Source organism: Phyllostomus discolor, chromosome 13 (genome assembly GCF_004126475.2).
Source record: "Phyllostomus discolor isolate MPI-MPIP mPhyDis1 chromosome 13, mPhyDis1.pri.v3, whole genome shotgun sequence".
NCBI lineage: Eukaryota > Metazoa > Chordata > Mammalia > Chiroptera > Phyllostomidae > Phyllostomus > Phyllostomus discolor.
Genome location: NC_040915.2, coordinates 13,583,063 through 13,605,183, shown reverse-complemented (window position 1 = coordinate 13,605,183; position 22,121 = coordinate 13,583,063). Strand labels below are relative to the sequence as shown.

The following is a 22,121-nucleotide window of genomic DNA, read 5'->3' as shown; positions in this document are numbered from 1 at the left end:
TCTTAAGGTCTACTATAAGTTATATTTCTAAAGTTAACTATACAGTTTCATTTTATGCATGGTAAAATGGTATCTCTTTCAATCATTTTACTTTAAATCTTTCCTTATTCTTTTAATAAAAGTGTGTCTAAAAATCACATATGGTTGTTTAATTTGTAACCAGTCTGACCATGTTTGCTAATTGGAGGACTTAGTCTGTTTACATTTAACATAACTACAGACATACTTGGATTTAAATCTGTCATCTTACTATTTTTTAATTTCATCTGTTCTAATTTGTCCTTTTTCCCTTTCTTACCTCCTTTAGATTAAGTATCTTGTATCCTATTGTCTCTTCATTATTAACTTATGGACTACACATTCTTCTAACATTTTAAATGGATTACCCTAGAAGATAAAACATACATTCTTGACTTATTAAAGTCTAACATAAATGTTTACTTTTACCACTTCCAGGACAATGCAATGATGCAACGGCCTTAAAATCTTTTAACTCTATTTCCCTTTCATTATACTCATATATTTTGTTATTGTTTTAACATATTTCAGTTCTTTTTATATTTTAAATTGTATATATCATGGTTATCTTATTCAGTGAACACATTACCTCTTCTGCTTCCTTCTTCCTTCCCTTCCTTCCATCTCTGCCTGCTTCTTTCCCTCCTTCCTCCCTTCCTTTCTTCCTTTCTACATTTTTATGCTTCCACCTGGGAATATTTTCCATATAATTAAAGAAATCTCTTACTATTTTGTTCACTGCAGAGCTGCTTGGGATGCATTTCCTCAGTTTTGGTTCATGTGAAAATAGTTTTATTTTTATCCACTTTCTTTTTTTTTGAAGGATATTTTTGCTGGGTATAAAATTCTAGGTTTGTAGATGTTTTCTTTAAGTCTTTTGAAGATGTCACTATTGTTTTTTGGCTTCTACTTCTTTCCTTGAGAGCTTAGTCATTAGTCTTATTATTGTTAATTTAAAGGAAATGTGTCTTCTTTTTCCCAGTGGTCAAAAGATGGCTCATTGGGAAGAAAAAACCTAATAAGATCAATAAATCTATGGCAAAATTTACACCAAAAACAAAAGAAAGGAAAAATACCAATATGAGGAATGTAAAAAAAATCACTATGGTACCTACAGTATTAAAATAAGAAATATTATGAACAAGTTTAAGTCCATACATTATAAAATTTAAATTAAATGCACAAACTTATTGAAAACATAGTTAACCAAACTGATAAAACTAGAAACATAGACCTGTATATTTCTATGCTATTATAGATATTGAATTTATCATTAAAACATTTTAAGGCTTGATTTTTTTATTTTTAGATTTTATTTATTTATTTTTAGAGAGGGGAAGGGAGGGAGAAAGAGAGAGAGAGAAACATCAACATGTGGTTGCCTCTCCAGCGCCCCCTGATGGGAACCTGTCCCACAACCCAGGCATGTGCCCTGACTGGGAATGGAACCAACGACCTTTTGGTTTGCAGGTAGGCACTTAATCCACTGAGCCACACCAACCAGAACTAAAGCTTTATTCTTAATTCTTGTAAATGTTTATGGGGAAAAGAATACTAATTTACACAAACTTTTCACATAAGTGAAAAAAAGATAATACTTCTCAACTTACTTACATGAGACCAACATAGTTATGATAACAAACTCTGATGAAAACATTACAAGAATAGAAAATTACAAGCCAATTTCTGTTATAAACACACATTTTTTTAATTCTAAGCCAAAATTTAGAAAACTAAATTTAATAATAAAGCATAATCCATCACTACAAACCAGGTTTATTCCAAGGATGCAAGGTTGGTTTATTATTAATGAATCAACTAATATAATAATTTGAATAAAGTAAAAGGATAAAATCATATGATTACCTCAATAAACATTAAAACATGATAAATTTCACATCCATTTATGATTTTAGAAACTCTTAGGAAATTAGAAAGGGAAGGAAATTTCCTTTACCTGATAAAAGGTCTCTGAAAAAATCAAAAAATGTATTTCATATTAAATATTTAAAACTTTCTCTCTAAGAGCAGGAATAAGACAAGATTACCTATTATCATCATTCCAACTCAACAATGCCACAAAACCATAAAACAAAAATACAATATGATTAAAAAGTAAATAAATAAATAAAACATAAAATTAACATGTGGAGATGGCATCACAGTACATGTAGAAAATATAAAATAATATAAAAATGTGAGCTTTTAAAATAAATTTAGCATGAACACTGGATATAGAGTTATATAAAAATCTATTTTAAGCCCTGGCTGGTGTAGCTCAGTGGATTGAGTGGGGGCTGTGAACCATGCAAACCAAAGTGCCGCAGGTTCGATTCCCAGTCATGGTACATACCTGGGTTGCAGGCCATGACCCCCAGCAACCACACATTGATGTTTCTCTCTCTCTCTCTTTCTCCCTCCCTTCCCTCTCTAAAAAAAATAAATAAATAAAATCTTTTAAAAAATAGAAGGAAAAATAAGTTCGAAAAAAAAGTTTCTAAAAAATCTATTTTATATCTATATACCTCCAACAAAAACATAATATAAAATGAGAAATTTTAAATAGCATCAAAATATCTCATGAAAAGGCATGGCTGAATACTGTGTTCTTTTTGTCAGTAGTTTACACAGCCAGACACCATGCAAAAGAAAAAGTTTTCCCTTTTAAAGTAGCTATAATAGAATGCAAAGTGTCTTCATAGCATATCATTACTAAAAATGGATACAATAAAAAGAAATCTTATGAAAGTTATGCAATATCTCTCTACACACACACTCACACAAATACATAAACATTGAAAGAAAATAAATAAAATAAATGGAAGAATATACCATGTTCCTGTAAAAGATGTTTATGGACATATAATGCCATTATAATGTCAATAAGCCCCATATTTGTACAAAGTAAATATAAAAATCCAAATAAAATATGTCAATATGCCCTGTATTTTCTATAAATTTAATGTAATACCAATTAAAATCTGAGCAGGGTTTTTTTGGTAGAAATTGACAAACTGATTCCACAATATATATAGAAATGCAAAGGGCCAAAAATTAATCTTAAGCTAAATTAATCTTGAAGCAGAAGAACAAAATGGGAGAACTTACACACTGTATGTCAATAAATATTAAAAGCTACTCTGTTTAACACAGGATGGCATGGCTTAAGAATGAAACAGACCAATGAAACAGAATTGAGTCCTGAAACACTTGCTTTATGATGTAAGTAGCACTGCAGAGCAGTGAGAAAAAAATAGTCTTTTTATTAAATTGCACTGTGTATGTAGAAAATCCAACTGGATTTACACATAGAAAAAAAATGAATCTCAGCTCCTACATTACACCCTACTGAGAAAAAAAAAACAATTTCAGGTGGATTTAAGAATCTAAATGTGCAAGTTAAAACAAGAAATCTGCTGGAACTATGCAACCAACAATCAGATATGGTTATTTAAACTTAAACTTAGTGTTATTAAAATTAAAAATTCAGTCCCACAGTTTCAACCAGCAACAATTTAAGTGCTCAGTAGCCATATGTCCTATATAAATTCAGGAATAGAATATTTCCAAAATATGAGAAGTTTCTACTGGACAAGAGTGTTCTAGAATACAACATAGGAGCACATCTTCATGACCTTGAAGTAGGCTATGTTTCCCTTAAAAGGATAGAAAGAGTGCTAAGTAAAAAATAAAATATTGATAAATTGGATCTCATTAAAATTAGAGGCTTCTATTAATCAAATATATCATTAAGAAACAAGGAATATTCTATATACTACTATACTACTAGTATATTCTATACACTACTATTGGGTGGTCATAAATTTATATTTTTAAGTGAAAATCAAAATTGGAAAGAATGTGTATTGTATGTTAAAATTTATCTTAAAAGTAGAAGATAGACACACATATATTTGCTTACATGTTCTCTGTATATGCTTACATTAAAAAACAAATAGTGAAAGGATGAACCTTAAAATGCGATTATCTGTAAGAGGAGAGAAGGACTAGAGTGAAGGAACAGGGATAGTAGATGCTAAATTTCTCTAAATGCACTTTGTTTTATAAATTTATTATAGAACCATGTAAATATTTCACATAACTATCAAAAATTAGCCCTGCCTGGTGTAGCTTGGTGGTGTGAGTGCCTGCTTGCAAACCCAAAGGTCTCCGGTTTGATTCCCTGTCAGGGCACATGCCTGGGTCCCCAGTTGGGAGTGTGCGAGAGGCAACCAATTGATGTTTGTCTTGCACATGAATGTTTTTCTCCCTCTCTTTCTCCCTCCCTTCCTTTCTCTCTGAAAATAAATAAATAAAATCTAAAAAATATGTTAAAATTGTTTTTAAAAGCAAGCCCTAAATGTGAAAGAAATTTGAAAAAAAAATGAACCTAACTTTGTATGTAGTTGGTAGCTTAACTGTGCAGAGATGAACTATTTCAAAATACTTTAAAACACAATAATTTGTACCACACATGTCATGCCCAGCGAGATATGACCTAAAAATGAACAGAATGGCAAAACTGTTCAAATGTTACTGTGATCATATTGTTGGTGTGGTGCTGGTATTGTTTTCTAAAAGTCTATTGTTTGAGTAATGTGGGGTAACAATGAGTAATTATGCTGATGTAAATGCAAAGTGGGATTTTTGTTGTGGGAAAAAGGAGATTCAAATGCAAGATTGATGAAATTAGGTAAACACTTTATAGTGCTTAACTTGGAAAGATTAGAATTAAATGTGTGATGTATAAATCGTTTTAAAAATGCAGAGTAACTGAAAATATCTAGCAACACTGACTCAATCCTGTAGCAATAAGCGTACTTACTGTCCAGGTTCTATCTCTAACTATTGTCTCCCGCAGAAAACAGCTAAAGGATCCTTCAAGAATAGTTGATTCTAGGTCTGAGACAGGAAATTTACAAGATGAACCTGAATATTTTTAATACCAGAAAACAGACATTCTCTTTAAAATGAATTAAATGATGGTGGAGGGAAATAAAGACAACTGGATTTGAACAACAATAAAAAAAGAGAAAAATAAAAGTGGTACCTTTATTTTTTAAAAAATGAATTACCTGGCTGGTGTAGCTCAGTGGATTGAGTGCGGGCTGCGAACCAAAGCATTGCATGTTCAATTCCCAGTCAGGGCACATGCCTGGGTTGCAGGCCACTGCCCCCAGCAACCACACATTGATGTTTCTCTCTCTCTCTCTTTCTCCCTCCCTTCCCTCTCTAAAAATAAATAAATAAAATCTTTAAAAAATAATAAAAAATGAATTAAATAAGTCTGTCACTGCAAGGAAAACTGACAGTATTTGCTGCAAATAATGACATTTAAGATTTTGAGTGAGAATCATAATTTTACAAAGCCTGTGTCCACCACTGTGAGCTTGCTATTTCCCAATACAAAACATCTGTCTCTGAGGTCAGTAGTGGTATTGACAGATGTGATATTTTTGTCACTGTATAATAAAACGTGTCTACTTTTGAAAGATCTGTATAGCTCTGTGAACAAATATTTCCCAAACAGCTGATAACCCTGACGTTTAGAAAAGCATATATGGCCCTGGCTGGTATGGCTCAGTGGACTGAATGCCCACCTGTGACCCAGAGTCATGAGTTCAATTCCCAGTCAGGGCACATGCCTGGGTTGTAGACCAGGTCCTCAGATGGGGGGTAAGAGGCAACCACATATTGATGTTTCTCTCTCTCTCTTTCTACCCCCCTCCCCCTCTCTAAAAGTAAGTAAATTAAAAAATATTTTTTAAAGAAAAGTATGTGACTTCCGGCAAGATGGAGGAATAGGTGGATGCACCGTGCCTCCTCGCACAACCAAGATTAGAAAACCAATAATTTACAACAATAATTTACAGTCAGAATAACACCCAGATCTGGCAGAGGATTTATCTGAATGGAAGTCGGGCAGCCAAGAAGTTGAAGTAGACGTGTTCATCCGGACTGGTAGGAGAAGACGAGCCAGGCGGGCATGGGGCTGGCGCGGGTCGGCGGAGCGGAGGTCGGGGGAAGGTTTGGCACGAAATCGGCGCGACAGCCATCCGGTGCGCAAGAAGGCAGCGGTGATCCCTGAGTACACAAGCTGCGGCTGGCAGACCCAGAGGGGCAGCGACTGTGGACCAGGGCGGAACTCGCGACCCAGAAGCCCAGACAAGGGTCTGAGTCCAGGGGAACGGAACTACCGCCATTGTTTTCTCCCTCCCTGCTCCGCTCCCGCCCCGCCCCCACATATAACGTCACAATCTAGCGACCGGGGTGCCCAGCCCCGGTGAGTACCTAAGGCTCTGTCCCCCACCGTAACAAGAGCGACCAGACCGAAAAAAAAAAAAAAAAAAAAAAAAAAGGAGAGACAGTGGGGGAAAAAAAAAAAAAACAAAAAAAAACCCTACGTTTTCAACAGAGCAGATCAGTCCCCCAGGACTCATCCTTTTGAGTGACCAAGAACTAGCCAATCTATCAGATGCGCAGTTCAAAACACTGGTGATCAGAAAGCTCACGGAACTGGTGGATTTTGGACGAAATTTAGATGAAAGAATGCAGATTACCATAAAACAAATGCAGGAAGACACGCGGAGGAGAGCCAATAGTGAAAGGAAGGAATATGAGTCTCAAAACAATACAGTGGACCAGAAGGAAGATAGAATCAACCAAGCAGGAAAGCATGATGAAATAAGAATTCAAAAAATTGAGGAAAAGATTAAGGGCATCCAAGACACCTTTAAACGTTCCAATATCCGAATTATAGGGGTACCACAATCGGAAGGGGAAAAGCAACAGATTGAGCACGTATTTGAACAAATAATAAAGGAGAACTTCCCCAATCTGGCAAAGGGAACAGTCTTCCAAGAAATCCAAGAAGCTCAGAGAGCCCCAAAGAAGTTGGACCCAAGAAGAAACACACCAAGGCACATCATAATTACATTAGCCAAGGTAAAAACGAAGGAGAGAATCCTAGAAGCAGCAAGAGGTAAGGGGACAGTCACCTACAAAGGAGTTCCCATCAGACTGTCAGCTGATTTCTCCAAAGAGACCTTACAGGCAAGAAGGGGCTGGAAAGAAATATTCCAAGTCATGAAAGACAAGGACCTACATCCCAGATTGTTCTATCCAGCAAAGCTTTCATTTAGAATGGAAGGGCAGATAAAGTGCTTCTCAGATAAAGTCAAGTTAAAGGAGTTCATCATCACCAAGCCCTTATTTTATGAAATGCTAAAGGGACTTATCTAAGAAAAGAAGATAAAGAAAAGACATGTATAGTAAAAGGACAGCAAACTCACAAATATTAACAATCACACCTAAAGCAAAACCAAAAGAAACTAAGTAAACAATTAGAACAGGAACAGAACCACAGAAATGGAGGGCACGTGGAGGGTTAGCAGCAGGGGGGTGGGAGGAGGAGAGAGGGGGAAAAGGTATAGAGAATAAGTAGCATAGAATGTAGGTTGAAAATAGATAGGGGGAGGGCAAGAATAGTACGGGAAATGTAGAAACTAAAGAACTCATAAGTATGACACATGGACATGAACTAAAGGGGGAAATGTGGGTGGGAGGGGGGTACAGGGTGGAGGGGAGAGAAGGGGGGAAATGGGACAACTGTAATAGCATAATCAATAAAATATATTTAAAAAAAATTTTAAAAAAGAAAAGTATGTAATGACCCATAGACAGGGAAATGGTGGGGACTGACTGTGGGAGGTGGGGGGTGGGCTGAGTGGAGGAGAGTGAAGGGGGAAAAATTGGGACAACTGTAATAGAACAACAATAAAATACTTAATAAAAAAGCATATCATGTAAGGAAGGGATGAATGGTATTAGCATTTTAATAGTCACTTATGTAAAGTGTTCAGTATTAAATTATTACATTACTTGAAGAAATAACACAAATCTATAACTAAAAAAAATGAGATACTAGTACACACCAGTATAATGATGAAAATTCTAAAGGCTGATAATGCTGAGTGTAACGAGAACATGTAGTAATGGGAACTCTCGAGTACTGCTGGTGGGAGAGTAAACTGGAACAGCTAATTTGGGAAACTGTTGGCAATACCTATTAAAGCTGACCATACTCACACCTAATAGCCAAGCAATTCCCACTGCTAGCTATGTATCCAATAGAAATGCAAATATATGTGCACCAACGACATGAGAAAAATGTTCATAGCAAAACTATTCACAATAGCAAAAAAATGTGCATTAACATAAAAATGGATAAATAAACTGAGGTATATTCATACAATGGCATATACAGCAATTTAATGAATGAAGTGTTGCTACACACAGCAGCCTGGATGAATGTCACATGCATAATACTGAGTGAAAAGAGCCAGACAGAAAAACATAATCATACCATACAATTCTATTTCTATGATGTCAGAACTCATAATAATGGTTACACTTCAGGAGGGAGTAATTATAGGGGAGGGTTGAGGGGAGTTGAAGGTGCTTGTAATGCTCTTCTTTTCCTCTGTGGTAGTTCCTTGAGTGTTGAATCAAGCCATACACTTTTGATATATGAACCTTTATTTATGTTGTACTTCAGTTACAGTTTTTAAAAGTAAGACTCATGTGAAGCAGCTAATATTACACTTACTGGAAAGTTTTCAGCTTTAAATACATACATTAGAAACAACAAAACTTGAAAATCAGTAAGCTAAACAAGAAGCTAGAAAACAGATAGCAAATTGAATACAAAGAAAATATAAGGAAAGAAAGAAAGAAAGCAGAAATCAATGAAATAGAAAGCAGACATACAAGAAAGAGAATCCCAAAACCCAAAAGTTAGTCCTTGAAAAGCATAATATAATTAATAAATGGTTGCTTCCAAGTCTAGTCAGGAAAAACAAGAGGTGACAATTACTAACATCAGAATTGAAGAGGGAACTATCACTACAGATCCCCAAATGTTAAAAGATTACAGGACCACATTATGAACAATTTTATGCCAAAATATATGAAATTTTAGATGAAATGAATATATTTGAAAAACAGAATTTCCAAAAATGAAATAATAAAAATATGAATAATTTTATTACCAATAAAGTAATGTGATATCACGATTTAAAACTTTCCCACAAAGAAAACTTAAGGAACAAAAAGCATCACTAATGAATATGAATAAATACTTTAAAAAGAAATATCACCAATCTTAGCAAATATGTCCTTTAGAGGAAAGAAAAAAGAGAGAGAAACTTCTCATTTGTTTAATAGGGCCAGCATATCAAGAAAGAAAAACAACAAGGCAATCTCAAGCGATGAAGATAGATGCAAAAACCCACCATTAAGATGTCTTAATTGGTTGGTTTTATTTTGTATGAACATCATCTTGAGTCTAAACAAAACAGCTGTAATCTTTACTCAAAGATACTAAAGAATAAGCATAATGTACCTGAATTCAGAGAGAACATTTCAGAGGGTATGTCATGAAGAGCTATGCTATGAAAATAGTACATTGTATAGTTGGCAACCAGGTGGCTCTGGGAACCGCCAATCATTTGGGATGGGGTACAGAGGTGTTTCCCTTTTCCTGAAGCTCAGGAAACTGTGTGACTGCCTACTTATTCCTGGATTCCAACACAGGTTCCAGCTGAATAAATAATGATCTGCGTTTATAGCTTAAAGAGGGAATTATCATAAATCTTTTCCACAAATGCATATAAAAGAGGCATGAAGTTTATTGATATCCTGAACTATTCTCATTTCATAAATTAAAACTAGGAACAAAATGAGCAACCACCTTTATCATTTAGCTTAGGCTTTTAAGAATAATTCTTACCCACAAATTCCTTACTTCCTGTAACACTTTAGTCAAGGCCCTGGACTCATCCACGTTCACCTGACGTTCTGCCAGGTGTTATTTATGATATTCATGTCATGTGCATTTGAGCAATGTAAAAACCTTGTAGCAATTTAGTTCACCTTAATCCCAATACAGCTAAGTGGTTTTAGTCTCTCAAATAGTATTGCTTCCCTCTAACTGCGAATACTGAAGGCAACAAAAATCAATAGGTAGTGAACATTATCGGACATGTTGTTAAAACTTTGCCACTCACACATTTCCCAGGTATTGCTTTTCCCTTCTGTCCACTGAAGTTATTTAATGTTCTTTTCTTTCCTTTTTGATATTTGAAGTCTCTCTATTATACAACAAACATTATTTTACTGTCTACATGGTGTTTTTCTAAATCTGAATATATTTCATATGCCATACAAACTTCCTTAGTTACAGCACTCTAAAGTTTTTCAGTGTGGTTACCAACTTCAAAGTCAAGATAAATGTAAAGGAACATCTAATTAGCCTTTGGAAAAGTCTACTTATAGAACATGTGTTAACAAATAAAAACACCTAGAATGCCAAAAACATTCTACAACTGTTGATAAATGCCACCATGAAGGGGGAATGTCTTGTGTGTTATGTGTCCTGGCAAAGGAAAGTTCTCTGAGAATAACAGTATGCTAAAATAACACTATTATATTTAAATTATCATTTTCATGTGGAATTTTTAATGAAGTCAGTTGTACACCTCTACATTTTGCTACAGAAATATTATCTAAACATTTATCCAATGAAATTAATTTTAAGTGCTAAGTAGAACTTTATATCTCAGAGGTACCATCTCAGATAACAATCTAAAAAAGTTAAATTGTCCATCAAAAATCTTTTTTAAACTTTTTATTGCTGTTCAATCACAGTATTTCCCATCTTCCCCCCACTACTCTCCCCTGCCCCCCCACCTTCCACAATCAATCCTCCCCCCAAACCGATGTCTTGTCCGTGGGTGTTTTTATGTGTTCCTTGACTTGACTGTTTCCCTTCTACCCCCCATTACCCACCTCCCTTCTCCCCTCTAGAAATAAGCCAGGAGGTGAAAGACAAATACCATGTGCTCTCACCTATAAGTGGAACCTAATCAATAAAACAAACAAGCGGGCAAAATAGAACCAGAGACGTGGAAATAAAGAGCAAACTGATAGTATCCATCAAAAACCTTCAGAGGAAAATCGACATGAGACACATGCTGTCTCGTTGCTGCACAGCGAGCCTGTTTTTATTATATCTGTTAAATATTACCAACAGGAGCGGAATGGGTGCAAATGCTTTTCTAAGTTTCTCAAATCAACAGATTTCAGTACCGTAAACTACATTAAAATGCACTGTAAACTAAAGTACGACAGAAGAGCTCCAAATGTGAACAAAATGTAAACACATGCATCTACATGACTCTGTACGACTCAGACACACAGTTAAAATTATTATAAAATGATACCCTTTTCAAAGGGCTTTTGTTGTATAAAATTTGAGCAATAAGTATTTTATTTCTAAAATTCTGTAATTGTTATTAAGGTATTTGATGACAAACTTTTTTTTCCTAAAGAATCAAGGTTGGATCAATAAGCAATTGGATGGGAAAAAGTAAATAATAAATGCTTGTGTGAATTACAAATACTCCAGATTTATAAAATTTACTTTACCCATCTCTTTATACATCATAATTTCTTTATACCAGGAATCGAACCAGAGACCTTTTGCTTTGCAGAACGGTGCCCAGCCAACTGAGCCACACTGCTCAGGGCCATCCAAAAAGTTCTGAAGTGCCAAGAGCCACTATGGATAAATTGAAGTATTTGAATAATTTAACTTTTATTAGATGCATTACTTTCAAATATGGTATTTACTTATTTCTAAGTATATTGACTTCTAAAATAATTACATTAAATTCAAGTTGAATGGACTTTGAGTGGTAAGTTAACCTTTGAATATACCTATGTTCCTAACATAATAACCACTCTTCTTTCTTGGGAAACAGATGAATTAAAACACACACAAAAAAGTTGCCAGGTTCTATACACAGTAATGCCACAATAATATCTTTCTGTTTCTACAAATAGGTTTTCTGAGACGTGCTTATAATTTCTATGTTCTTACTAACAGTGCATGGAGCTATTAGCTATGATATTAGGGTATCGTGTGGGGTATTATTCTTAAAAAAAAAAGACTACTTTGCCTAAATGGTATTCATGTAAAGTACAGCCTATACTGCATTTTATTAAGTGGTATATCATTCAAGACCCAATTCAAATGCATTTCTGAGTCCCTCTTCCTTGCCTACATGTGCTCTCATGTTCTCTCTCTCTCTTCTTTGAATATCCATTGTGATTTATTTTTACATTTTTTAGGTTTTCATCATTTTTACTCATGTATTGTAAAGTCTGAGTAAATGTCTTACCTTGCATGATATTAATTTAAGCTTGTATTATACAAAGACTCACATACTTTCATTCCCTCTTTTGGTATCAGAATGTCTTACACACATACCTGTTACTAAAAGTATTTTTCGAATGAAGGGATATTTGCTCTAAGTAATTCCTTTAGCTCTGGGTGGTGTGGGTCAGTGGATTGATCACTGGCCTGTGAACAAAAGGGTCGCCAGTTCTATTCCCAGTCAGGGCACATGCCTGGGTTGCAGACCAGGACCCCAGAGTGGGGTGAGTGAGAGGAAACCACACATTGATGTTTCTCTCCCTCTCTTTCTCCCTCCTTTCCCCTCTCTCTAAAAATAAATAAATACAATCTTTTTAAAAATCCCTGCAAGTCAAAATATTTAAAAAGTAAAAGTAATTCCTTTAAAAAATTCCTAAAAGGAGTGATTTAAAGACATTTTGGTTCATTTATTACTTGTACCAAAAACTTTTGTGCTTTATTATTTTTACTTTTAGACCTTTATATTACTTTTATTGTTCTTTAATAGGTATTAATTTCTTACCCTTGTTTCTACTCTATTTTATTTTAATCCTCATCCAAGGATTTGTTTATTGATTTTAGAGAGAAAGGAAGGGGGAGAAAGAGAAAGAAACATCGATGTAAGAAACATCGATCAGTTGTCTCCTGTACGCACCCCAACTGGAGATCAAACGCACAATGTAGGTACGTGCCCTGATCAGGAATCAAACTTGCAAACTTTTGATGTACGGGGCAATGCACCAACCAACTAACTTAGCCACCAAGCCAGGGCCTTACCGTTGTTTCTAAAAAATAAACTATAATCTCCTTCAGTCCAAGAACAACCTTTTAGTACTTTTTATGTACTCCCAGAATTCTTAGTAAAGGGTCTGCTAAGCAGGAGTGTTCAACTCAATAAATTAAATATTGCCAAAGGATCATCTAAGAAATGTTTTTAAACACCTGGCAGCCATCTCCTGGTAGGCAATCAAATCCCATAAAATTTGCTTACCATGGCATTGACATTTGCGTGATCTTTCCTGTTCCGAATCTGAATACAGGATATTGGCAAATTCAGTCCTACCCCCGTGGCCAGGTTCCTCAGGTCAGCAGCACTGCACTCTCCACGCCACAGCAAACTGTTATCACCAGAACCAAGTCCCAGGGAGGCCCGGTAGAGATAGGTCTGAGAAAGTCTCTCCACGGTAGTGACATCTATTGTGGCTGATGCCATGCAAGGATGCGAAGCCATTTTCCTTCGGTACCTCAGCTCCTCTGGAGAGCGACAGCAGCTCTGAGAGCAACACCCTGGGCTCTGGCTCAACTTGATACACACAAAGAAAAGTAAGCACCCCAGAAATAAAAAAGAAATACAGGCCAGAGCAATGACTAAATAGAGGTTCTGGGCAGAAAGGTGCCCTCCTGTTTCCCAGGCATCTTCAAAGTCTGGAAGGACCTGAGGGGCAGAGTTGCTCAACAGCATGCCCAGCGTGACGGAGGAGGAGAGTGGTGGGTCTCCATGATCCCGAACCACTACCACCACCCTCTGTTTGACTGCATCAGTGGGAAGAACTAAGCGAGCCATACGGAGCTCTCCCGTATTAGCTGAAACTTGGAAAAGGCTAGCGTCAGAAGTCTGAGAGATGTGGTAGGAAAGCCAGGCATTGGAGCCACTGTCTGCATCCTCTGCTACTACTTTTGTGACCAAGTGTCCAGTTCGGGCAGAGCGGGGCACAATTTCCACTGGGACCGTGCCATTTCTGGTCAAGGGAAACAAGATGACTGGAGCATTGTCGTTCCTATCCACCACGAACACGTTCACAGTCACTGATGCACTTCTGGGAGGAATGCCACCATCTCGGGCTTCCACTTGAAAGCGAAAGCCCTTGAGCCGCTCAAAGTCAAAGGAAGTTTTGGCAGTGATAGCCCCACTGGATGATTCTACTGCTACCAAGCTAGAGGCTGTCTGCCCTTCAGGGGTAAGATCCAACAATTTATAGAAGACAAGGCCATTCTTCCCCAGGTCTGGGTCCTGGGCAAATGCACGGCCTACAGAGGCTCCAGGGCCATTGTTTTCGGCCACAAAAAGTTCCTGTTCTGGTTGAGGGAAGCTTGGTGTATTGTCATTCACATCAGCAACTGACACAGTCAGTGTCCTGCGGGCGCTAAGTGGTGGCGAGCCACCGTCTGAGGCGGTGATCAGGACCTGGTATTCGCTGACCTGCTCCCGGTCCAGTGGTCCGTCAGTCAGTAGACAGTAGTAATTGTCAAAGGAAGCCTTCAGCTTAAAAGGGCCTCCACTGGACAAGCTACAAGTGACCTTACCATTGGGACCAAGGTCCTCATCCCTTACACTAAGGAGAGCAATCACTGTGCCAGGGGCGGTGTCCTCTGAAACTGGACTGGAGAGAGTCAGCAGGTTCACCTCAGGAGTATGATCGTTCACGTCCGTCACTTCCACCAGCAGTTTGGCGGTGCTGGCTAGACCGAAGGCACCTTCATCCCTCGCCTCGATGTATGCTTCCAACAGCGTTTCAGGAGGACCTAGTAAAGCAGCTACCCTCACCTCCCCATTTCTGGGATGAACCTGAAAGTGGTGTCGAAGCTTTGCTTGCGTGCTATTGCTTAAGGAGTACCGGATTTCCCCGTTGGAGCCTTCATCCGGGTCCGAGGCCTGAACTCGGAATAACACAGTCCCATTGGGTACAGTCTCTGGCACCTTGGTGTGATATACTGTGCGCTCAAATACAGGGGCATTGTCGTTTGTGTCCACCACAATGATGGTGACCTGTGCGTCTCCGGAGCGCGCGGGCTGCCCGCGGTCCTGAGCGGTGAGCACCAGCCTATGGGTGGCGCGTTCCTCACGATCCAGAGCTTTCACCAAAACCAGCTCCGGGTATTCGCTGCCGTCGACCCGCGATCCCATGTCCAGGCGAAAGTGCTGGCTGGGGCTCAGGCTGTAGCTTAGCACCCCGTTGCTTCCCTCGTCGGCATCTTGGGCATTAGGGAGAGTAAAGCGGGCCCCGGGCATCAAGAACTCGGGCATGTGCAGCTGCACGTCGCCAGCAGGGAAGACAGGTGAGTTGTCATTGACATCCAGGACGTGAACGCGAATCTTGTGCAGCTCCAGCGGGTCCTGGAGCACCAGCTCATAGGTCAAGATGCAAGTAGCTTTGGCCCCGCACAGATGCTCGCGGTCCACCGGCTCTAGGACAACCAAGCTACCGCTGGCCAGATCCACCCCAAAGTAGAGCTCCTTGTGGCTGGAAAAGAAGCGAAAGTTCCGCAAGGACAGAGCTGCTGCTGACAGCCTCAGGTCCGCAGTAACGTTGCCGACGGCTACGCCCTGCTGAGTCTCCTCCAACACTGAGTACTCGAGCTGTCCCGCGCCAGAGCCGCAGGAGACCCACAAACATAGAACTGCCACCCTCCAGCCCACCATCCTCCCTGCTGCCATCCTCGCTCCACCGGCGGTGACCCCGGACCATGCTCCGGACTCCCGGAGAGCACGAGCCGAGGTAAAGAACAAGAGCCAGCCGGCCGCCGCTGCGGCTAGTGGTTCCGCTTTCTGAATCCCGGGATTGCCCGGACTGGCGGGCGGGGAGCTCGGCTTGCTGGACTGGAGGCTTGGCAGCCGTCTGAGGAAGCGGAGCCCGCCGGGTGCGGAGGAGCGCAGCGCCGCCTAGGGGTGCAGAGACGAGGCAAACGGCCGGGGTGGGGAACCGCGGTCTCGGTTCCCCGTCAGCTGGGATCTCGCCCCGATCCGAGGCAGCGGGGCTCTGGGCGGGCAAGAAAGACGCTCCGAGAACCTGAAACATCTTCCCTTAACGTCTGCTTTCCAGGACAACGCCCCGAGCCCCCCCACCCCTCGGGCTTAGCCTCCACAACCTCTGCCTAAGGACTGCTTGTAACTAGGGCTGAGCGCAGCTGAGCTTCCCTCTCCAACTGCTGGAGAGCAGAGCGTGCTCAGACCCACTGCCCCCCCCTAAGTGCCCGCGGAAGAGGGTGGAACTCCGAGAGGAACGGCCGGGCAGAGATGGTGAGAGGCGCAACCTTGACCGTGAACGACCAGCCAGCCCTTCAAGACTTAAGGAAACAGCAACCCCAAACCTAGTGCTTCAGTGCATACCGTGCTTGATTCCCAGCCTCTCTGCTGCAGGTTAAAGTCTCTCCTGCGCCTCAGAACAACCAATGGCCTCAGGAGCCACCAATATTTCCATAAAAGCATCCAGAAGGGGGCAAGTTGGGGAACAACTTCCCCCGGACTTGCTTTTGCGATGCACCAAAGTGGGAGAGCGCAAGGCTCTGAGTCCGCTCTGAGTCCTACGTTCCCCTTTCAGTGGGTCAGCAGTTTCTCTTTCCCTGGGAGGCCGGACTGCGAGTGTTTTGCAAGCGGCTCTTAACGTTCTGGGCGAGAAAGGAGGTCAGAAGCCAGTCAATATCAAACACCAGAAACTCACAAAGATGGACAACTTATCCCCAAACAGGACTTGCCAAGTGGAAGGGAGAGAAAAGTACTGAGATACTATTCAGAGCGTGACCAGGAAACTACTCTCTATTTAAAATCAGCAATGAGGCGGAGTAAGAACAGGCTAGATGCCCCTACTTTCTCCACCTTCGTTTTTAAGCCAGTCCCCTGCACAGAAATCCGGACAATGATCAGTTCTATGAAAAACAGCTGTGAGCTACAAGTAACGCCTCCAAATTCCACCTGGTACCCTACAACAAGCTGCTTTCCCTGAGATGGGGGAGAGCCAAAAGAAACTGACTTAAATTACTATTAAACACTAAACTCACTCAAATCCTTCCTTTAATCACAGTATTTGAAGTTCCAAGAACCAAAATTTGAAAGACGAAAGCTGACTACACATCAGGGACAGAAGCTTTCAGGGCATTCCATTTTCTCATCAGAAAACTGCCTAAAAGTATTGTTAATTATTAAAGCTGAGTGTGGGATACATTGGGGTTAATTACATGGTTCTCCCAAATCTAACGTAACTTTAAATATTTCTATAATAACGTTCTAATTACTGATTAAAATGGAGTGGGGGGCAAGCAGCTCCAGCATGCTGGTCTTGCGACTAAAAGTAGGATTGATAACTCCCCTGTGCCACTAAGAACCAGTCACCTCCTGGGAACATCACAAACCCGGTCCTTCTCTCTTCCAGGGAAAAAGGGAGGACTGCAACATAAGGCAATGTAAGCAGTAAATGCTCCTGTCTAGTTTTTCTTTTTGAATTAAGGGACCAACTCTTGGACAAAATTAAAGCAGAAAACGTGTCAGCACATTCAAGTGTTAGGGAGAGTCGTAAGTATAGCCATCTTTGAGGATCTTCATTAATATATGAAATTAACTCATAAAAATTAAAAAAAAATTCTTCACTATACTTCAAAACCAAAACTAATTGCCTACTTCAGTACCAGAGATTAGGATTTGCATTTCCTCATTTTAATTTAATGCTGCTAACCAAGCTAACTGCTTTGGGGTGAAAGGTTATATTTTTTTACTTTTCCCTTAGCCTCAGGAGAAATATGCCTGAGGAGATGCACCGAACTTCTGGAAGGCCTTGACTTTTACCAGTTGGCTTCCATTTATACAGAGTTTAGGAATTCTGAGCTGTATCTAGGACAGTATGTGTGGATGTAGATTAGGAAGTGGGGAGAAGGAAAATCACCATGACAAAAACTATTCCCCCTCACACACTTCTCAGACGTTTGGCTTCCCTTTTTTCACATTTCTGTATTAAACTGCCACTGGAGTCTAATTTCAAAGGATTTAATTTGTGTCAAGAATAAGTAAATAGCACTCACCTATAGCATCTGTCCCACCAAATGACTCCATTTGTTTAGGCATAACTGTGATGTGTGGGAAAGCAATATTTAGGATATACTTGGAAATCCCAAAGATGAGCAGTCTCAAGAATTTTTCCTTTCATATAATGTGACTAGATAAACATTAAAGTTGTGAATTAACAAAATATTTCTTTAGCAGAACCTTTTCTTTCTGATATTTCATTTTGCCATTTTATGGTATTTTCCATAGCTCCCATTAGTCGGGCATTTTCAAGTTTTTAATTACGTGCAAGTACAACTTTAAGTGGACTTGGTGCAAAAACATAGTCCCGATTATCGCTTGGGCTCTATTGCCAAGACTGTTATTTTAAATCTCTCCAACCAAATTTAGCCTTAAGCTGTAAATTTAAAACATTCCTAGCCATATGGATAAGCTCCTATTTTTGAGCCAGTGTCCTGAACAGAAATCTGGACAATGTGGGGAAGTGGGGGGAAGATGTCAGGGCAACATCCACATTGTTGCTTGAAGCCAAACAAAAAAAGAAAACAAATAGTCCATCTAATTTCCAACTAAGAGTTTGTCAGCAAAAGAATATTGTACTTTAAACAAGATTTCTTAGTGCTCAAAATTATTCCTTGGGGGTTTATTATGTACTTACGAGAACTAAGTTAAAAGATAGGACATCACAATCACATTAAGTAAATTTTAATCCAGTAAAATAGCTTAATAAAGTGTCCAAATCAAGTCTAACAGAATGGGAATTCTTCGTATCACAATGTCATTCTTTCTTCACTTGAACCCTTTACCAATAACACATCACTACAGAATTTCTTTCTCAAGTTTCTAGTACAAAAGAACTAGTTTCTCTCCATGATACAATACCAGATAAAGTGTCTTGGACCTTGTTTCATGAATCTTCACTCTAATGAACCCTACACTGTGTTTACTTACTGCTTTTTATAATTATGTGCTCATTTTTCAAAAATTACCCTTTTATAAAAATATTTTTCCATTTCATCTTCAAAGTGTAGCCCTCGGAACCTGAAGTCATACTCCATCCAGATAGGTTAAATCAGATCCAAGAAGAGGAGATCTAGTCCTTTGATTCTAAACACCACATATCGAGTAATGGAGGCTGAAACTTCATGTGGTGCTTAGACAGCTACATCACAGACTTTTTTAATGATGGATTGAAAACTAAAATTCACATCTATTTTTTCCGAGGTGTTATTAAGCCACAGATCAAAATATCCTAAACTGTTATGCTTACTTTTTTGCTTAAAAATTTTAAATATATTAATCACAGAATATATTTTCCCTACATTCAAGTTTCATATTCCTACACATTTGGTAAGCAGTCACACTAGGTCATCTTCTGAGCTGCAGATGAAATTTTTCATCAAATGTGGCTGAAAAAGAAGGCCTGTAACTACTACCCATCAACCTACCTGACATAAGCTTATCAGATGGTGTCTTACCTGAAATAAAAATCTGACAGAGATACTATTAACAGTCTCCAAAAAAAGAATCTACACAAATCTTGGATTATATAATAGTTTCCTAAAATGCTAAACAAAATATTGCCAGATCACCATTATGATAGATGCTTAAAAGAAATTTGATAAAAATCTGGCAGCTTTCACAAAACAATGCATCAGAGTCTCTCCCAAGAGGCCCCAGAACCAACACACCTGGTGGTGGGCTTCAGACCACATCAGAGCATCACCCAATTAGCTCCACAAGTGGCACTCCCACAGGGAGATCTTGAAAGGCATCAAACCCTGCTGAGGCAAATTTCACTTCATGGGGTCAGTCCTCACACAGCAGTTCATACACTGTGGTCAGGGTCATTCCTCATAGTCAGTCAGCCTGAGGGTAAACCCCACCCATGGGGAGGCCAACAGCAGTAAGAACTCAATTACAACAGGAAGGCTCACTCACCTAACCCACACAGGGACATTCCTGGAGTTATCTAGCTCAAGTGATCAGAAAGACTGTGCCACTGAGCCCACAAGACACCAGGTATATAAAGCTGCCATACCAAGACTGAGAAACATAGCAGACCTACCTAATACACAGAAACAAATACAGAGAGGTGGCCAAAATGAGAAGACAAAGAAATATGCCCAAATAAAATAACAGAAGTAATCCCCAGAAAAATAATTAGATGAAATGGAGGCAAGCAATCTACCAGATACAAAGTTCAAAACAAATGGTTATAAGGATGTTCAAGAAATTTATAGTGGGAAAATGTATAAACTCAGTGAGAATTTAAACAGAGATAGCAAGCATTAAAAAAGACATAAAAACCACAAAAAAAGAACCAGTCAGAAATGAAGAACAAAATATCTGAGATGAAGAATACTTCAGAAGGAACCAACAGCAGGTTAGGTGAAGCAGAGGATTGAATCAACAATTTGGAAGACAAGGTAACAAAAAAACCCAATTAAAGCAGCAAAAAGAAAATTTGAAAAAGTTTTAAGTGAGGATAGTTTAAGGGACTTCAGGGATAACATCCAGTATAATAACATCCACATTATAGGAGCACCATAAGGAGAAAAAAGAGAGCAAAGGATTAAGAACCTACTTGAAGAAATAATGACGAAAAACTTCTCTAACCTAGTGAAGGAAAAAGACACACAAGTCTGGAAAGAACAGAGACTTCCAAACAAGATGAGCCTAAAGAGGCCCACAATAGACATAATTAAAATGGCAAAGGTTAAAGACAAAGTAAGAATCTTAAAAGCAGCAAAAGAAAGAGTTAACTACAAGGGAGCTCCCATCAGACTGTCAACTGTTTTCTCAACAGAAGTATTTCAGGCCAGAAGAGACTGGCATAAAATATTTAAAGTGATAAAAAGCAAGGATCTACAACCTAGACTACTCTAACCATCAAAGCTATTATTCAAAATTGAACATGAAATAAAGATCTATCTAGGCAGAAAAAGCTAAAAGGCACCAAACTAGCATTACAAAAAAAAAAAGTTAAAGGGTCTTTTTTAAAAGAAAGAATAAGAGAGAGAAACAAAGAAATACAGTTATCAAGAAAAATGCCCTGGCTGGCGTAGCTCAATGGATTGAGCGCGGGCTGCGAACCAAAGTGTCGCAGGTTCGATTCCCAGTCAGGGCACATGCCTGGGTTGCAGGCCACAGCCCCCAGCAACCGCACATTGATGTCTCTCTCTCTCTCTCTCTCTCTCTCTCTCTCCCTCTCCCTCTCTCTCTCTCTCTCTCTCTCTCTCTCTCTCTCTCTCTCTCTTCCTCCCTTCCCTCTCTAAAAATAATTAAATAAAATCTTAAAAAAAAAGAAAAAAGAAAAATGGCAACAAGTACATACCTATTAATAATTACTAAAATGTAAATGGATTAAACTTTCCAGTCAAAAGATAGAGTGGCTAAGTAGATAAGAAAACAAGCCCTCCATATATGCAGTCTACAAGAGACCCACCTCAATAGATAGATCTATGCATGACATCAATAGATAGATCTTTTAGACAGAAATCTACAAGGAAACAGTAGTCTTGAAGAACACACTAGGTCAGATAAATTTAATTGATATTTTCAGAGCATTTCACCCAAAAGCTACAGAATACACATTCCTTTAAACTGCACATGGAACATTTTCTAGGATAGACCACATATTAGGTAGGACATGCCTCAAAATTTAAGAAGACTGAAATCATACCAAGCATCTTCTTCAACCACAATGGTATGAAACTAGAAATCAATTACCAAACAAAAAACCTTGAAAAACACACAAACACATGGAGGCTAAATGACATGTTTCTAAATAATAAATGGAATAACAATAAGATCAAAGAAGAATCAAAAGATACCTTGAGAAAAATGAAAATGAAAACACAACAACCCAAAACCTGTGGAACACAGTGAAAGCAATTCTAAGAGGGAAATTCATAGCATTTCAGGCCACCTCAAGAAACAAGAAACTTTGCACCTAAAGGAACAATCTAACCTTATACCTAAAGGGAATGAGAAAAATAACAACAAACAAAGCCCAAAGTAGTAGAAGGAAAGAAATAATAAACATCGAAATGGAAATAAACTAAATAGAAT

The 22,121-nt window shown here is 38.8% G+C and overlaps 1 protein-coding gene and 1 non-coding gene across 8 annotated transcripts in view; one reads left to right on the top strand and one right to left on the bottom strand.

The window, feature by feature from the left end:
- Positions 1–22,121, bottom strand: part of LOC114509084 (protocadherin alpha-C2) — a 167,826-nt gene that overhangs the window by 57,746 nt on the left and 87,959 nt on the right. The window contains exon 1 of one of the 7 annotated variants that reach the window (XM_036013747.1): positions 13,266–16,205. The exons of the other annotated variants lie outside the window; for them this stretch is intronic. Coding sequence (XP_035869640.1) covers positions 13,266–15,710 — 2,445 coding nt within the window. The 5' untranslated portion in view covers positions 15,711–16,205. Of the gene's footprint in view, positions 1–13,265; positions 16,206–22,121 lie in introns of those variants that run through there. 7 annotated transcript variants of the gene reach the window in all.
- Positions 2,607–2,748, top strand: LOC114510473. Its single transcript, XR_003685653.1, has one exon. It is a non-coding gene; the product is annotated as a small nucleolar RNA SNORA15 (small nucleolar RNA).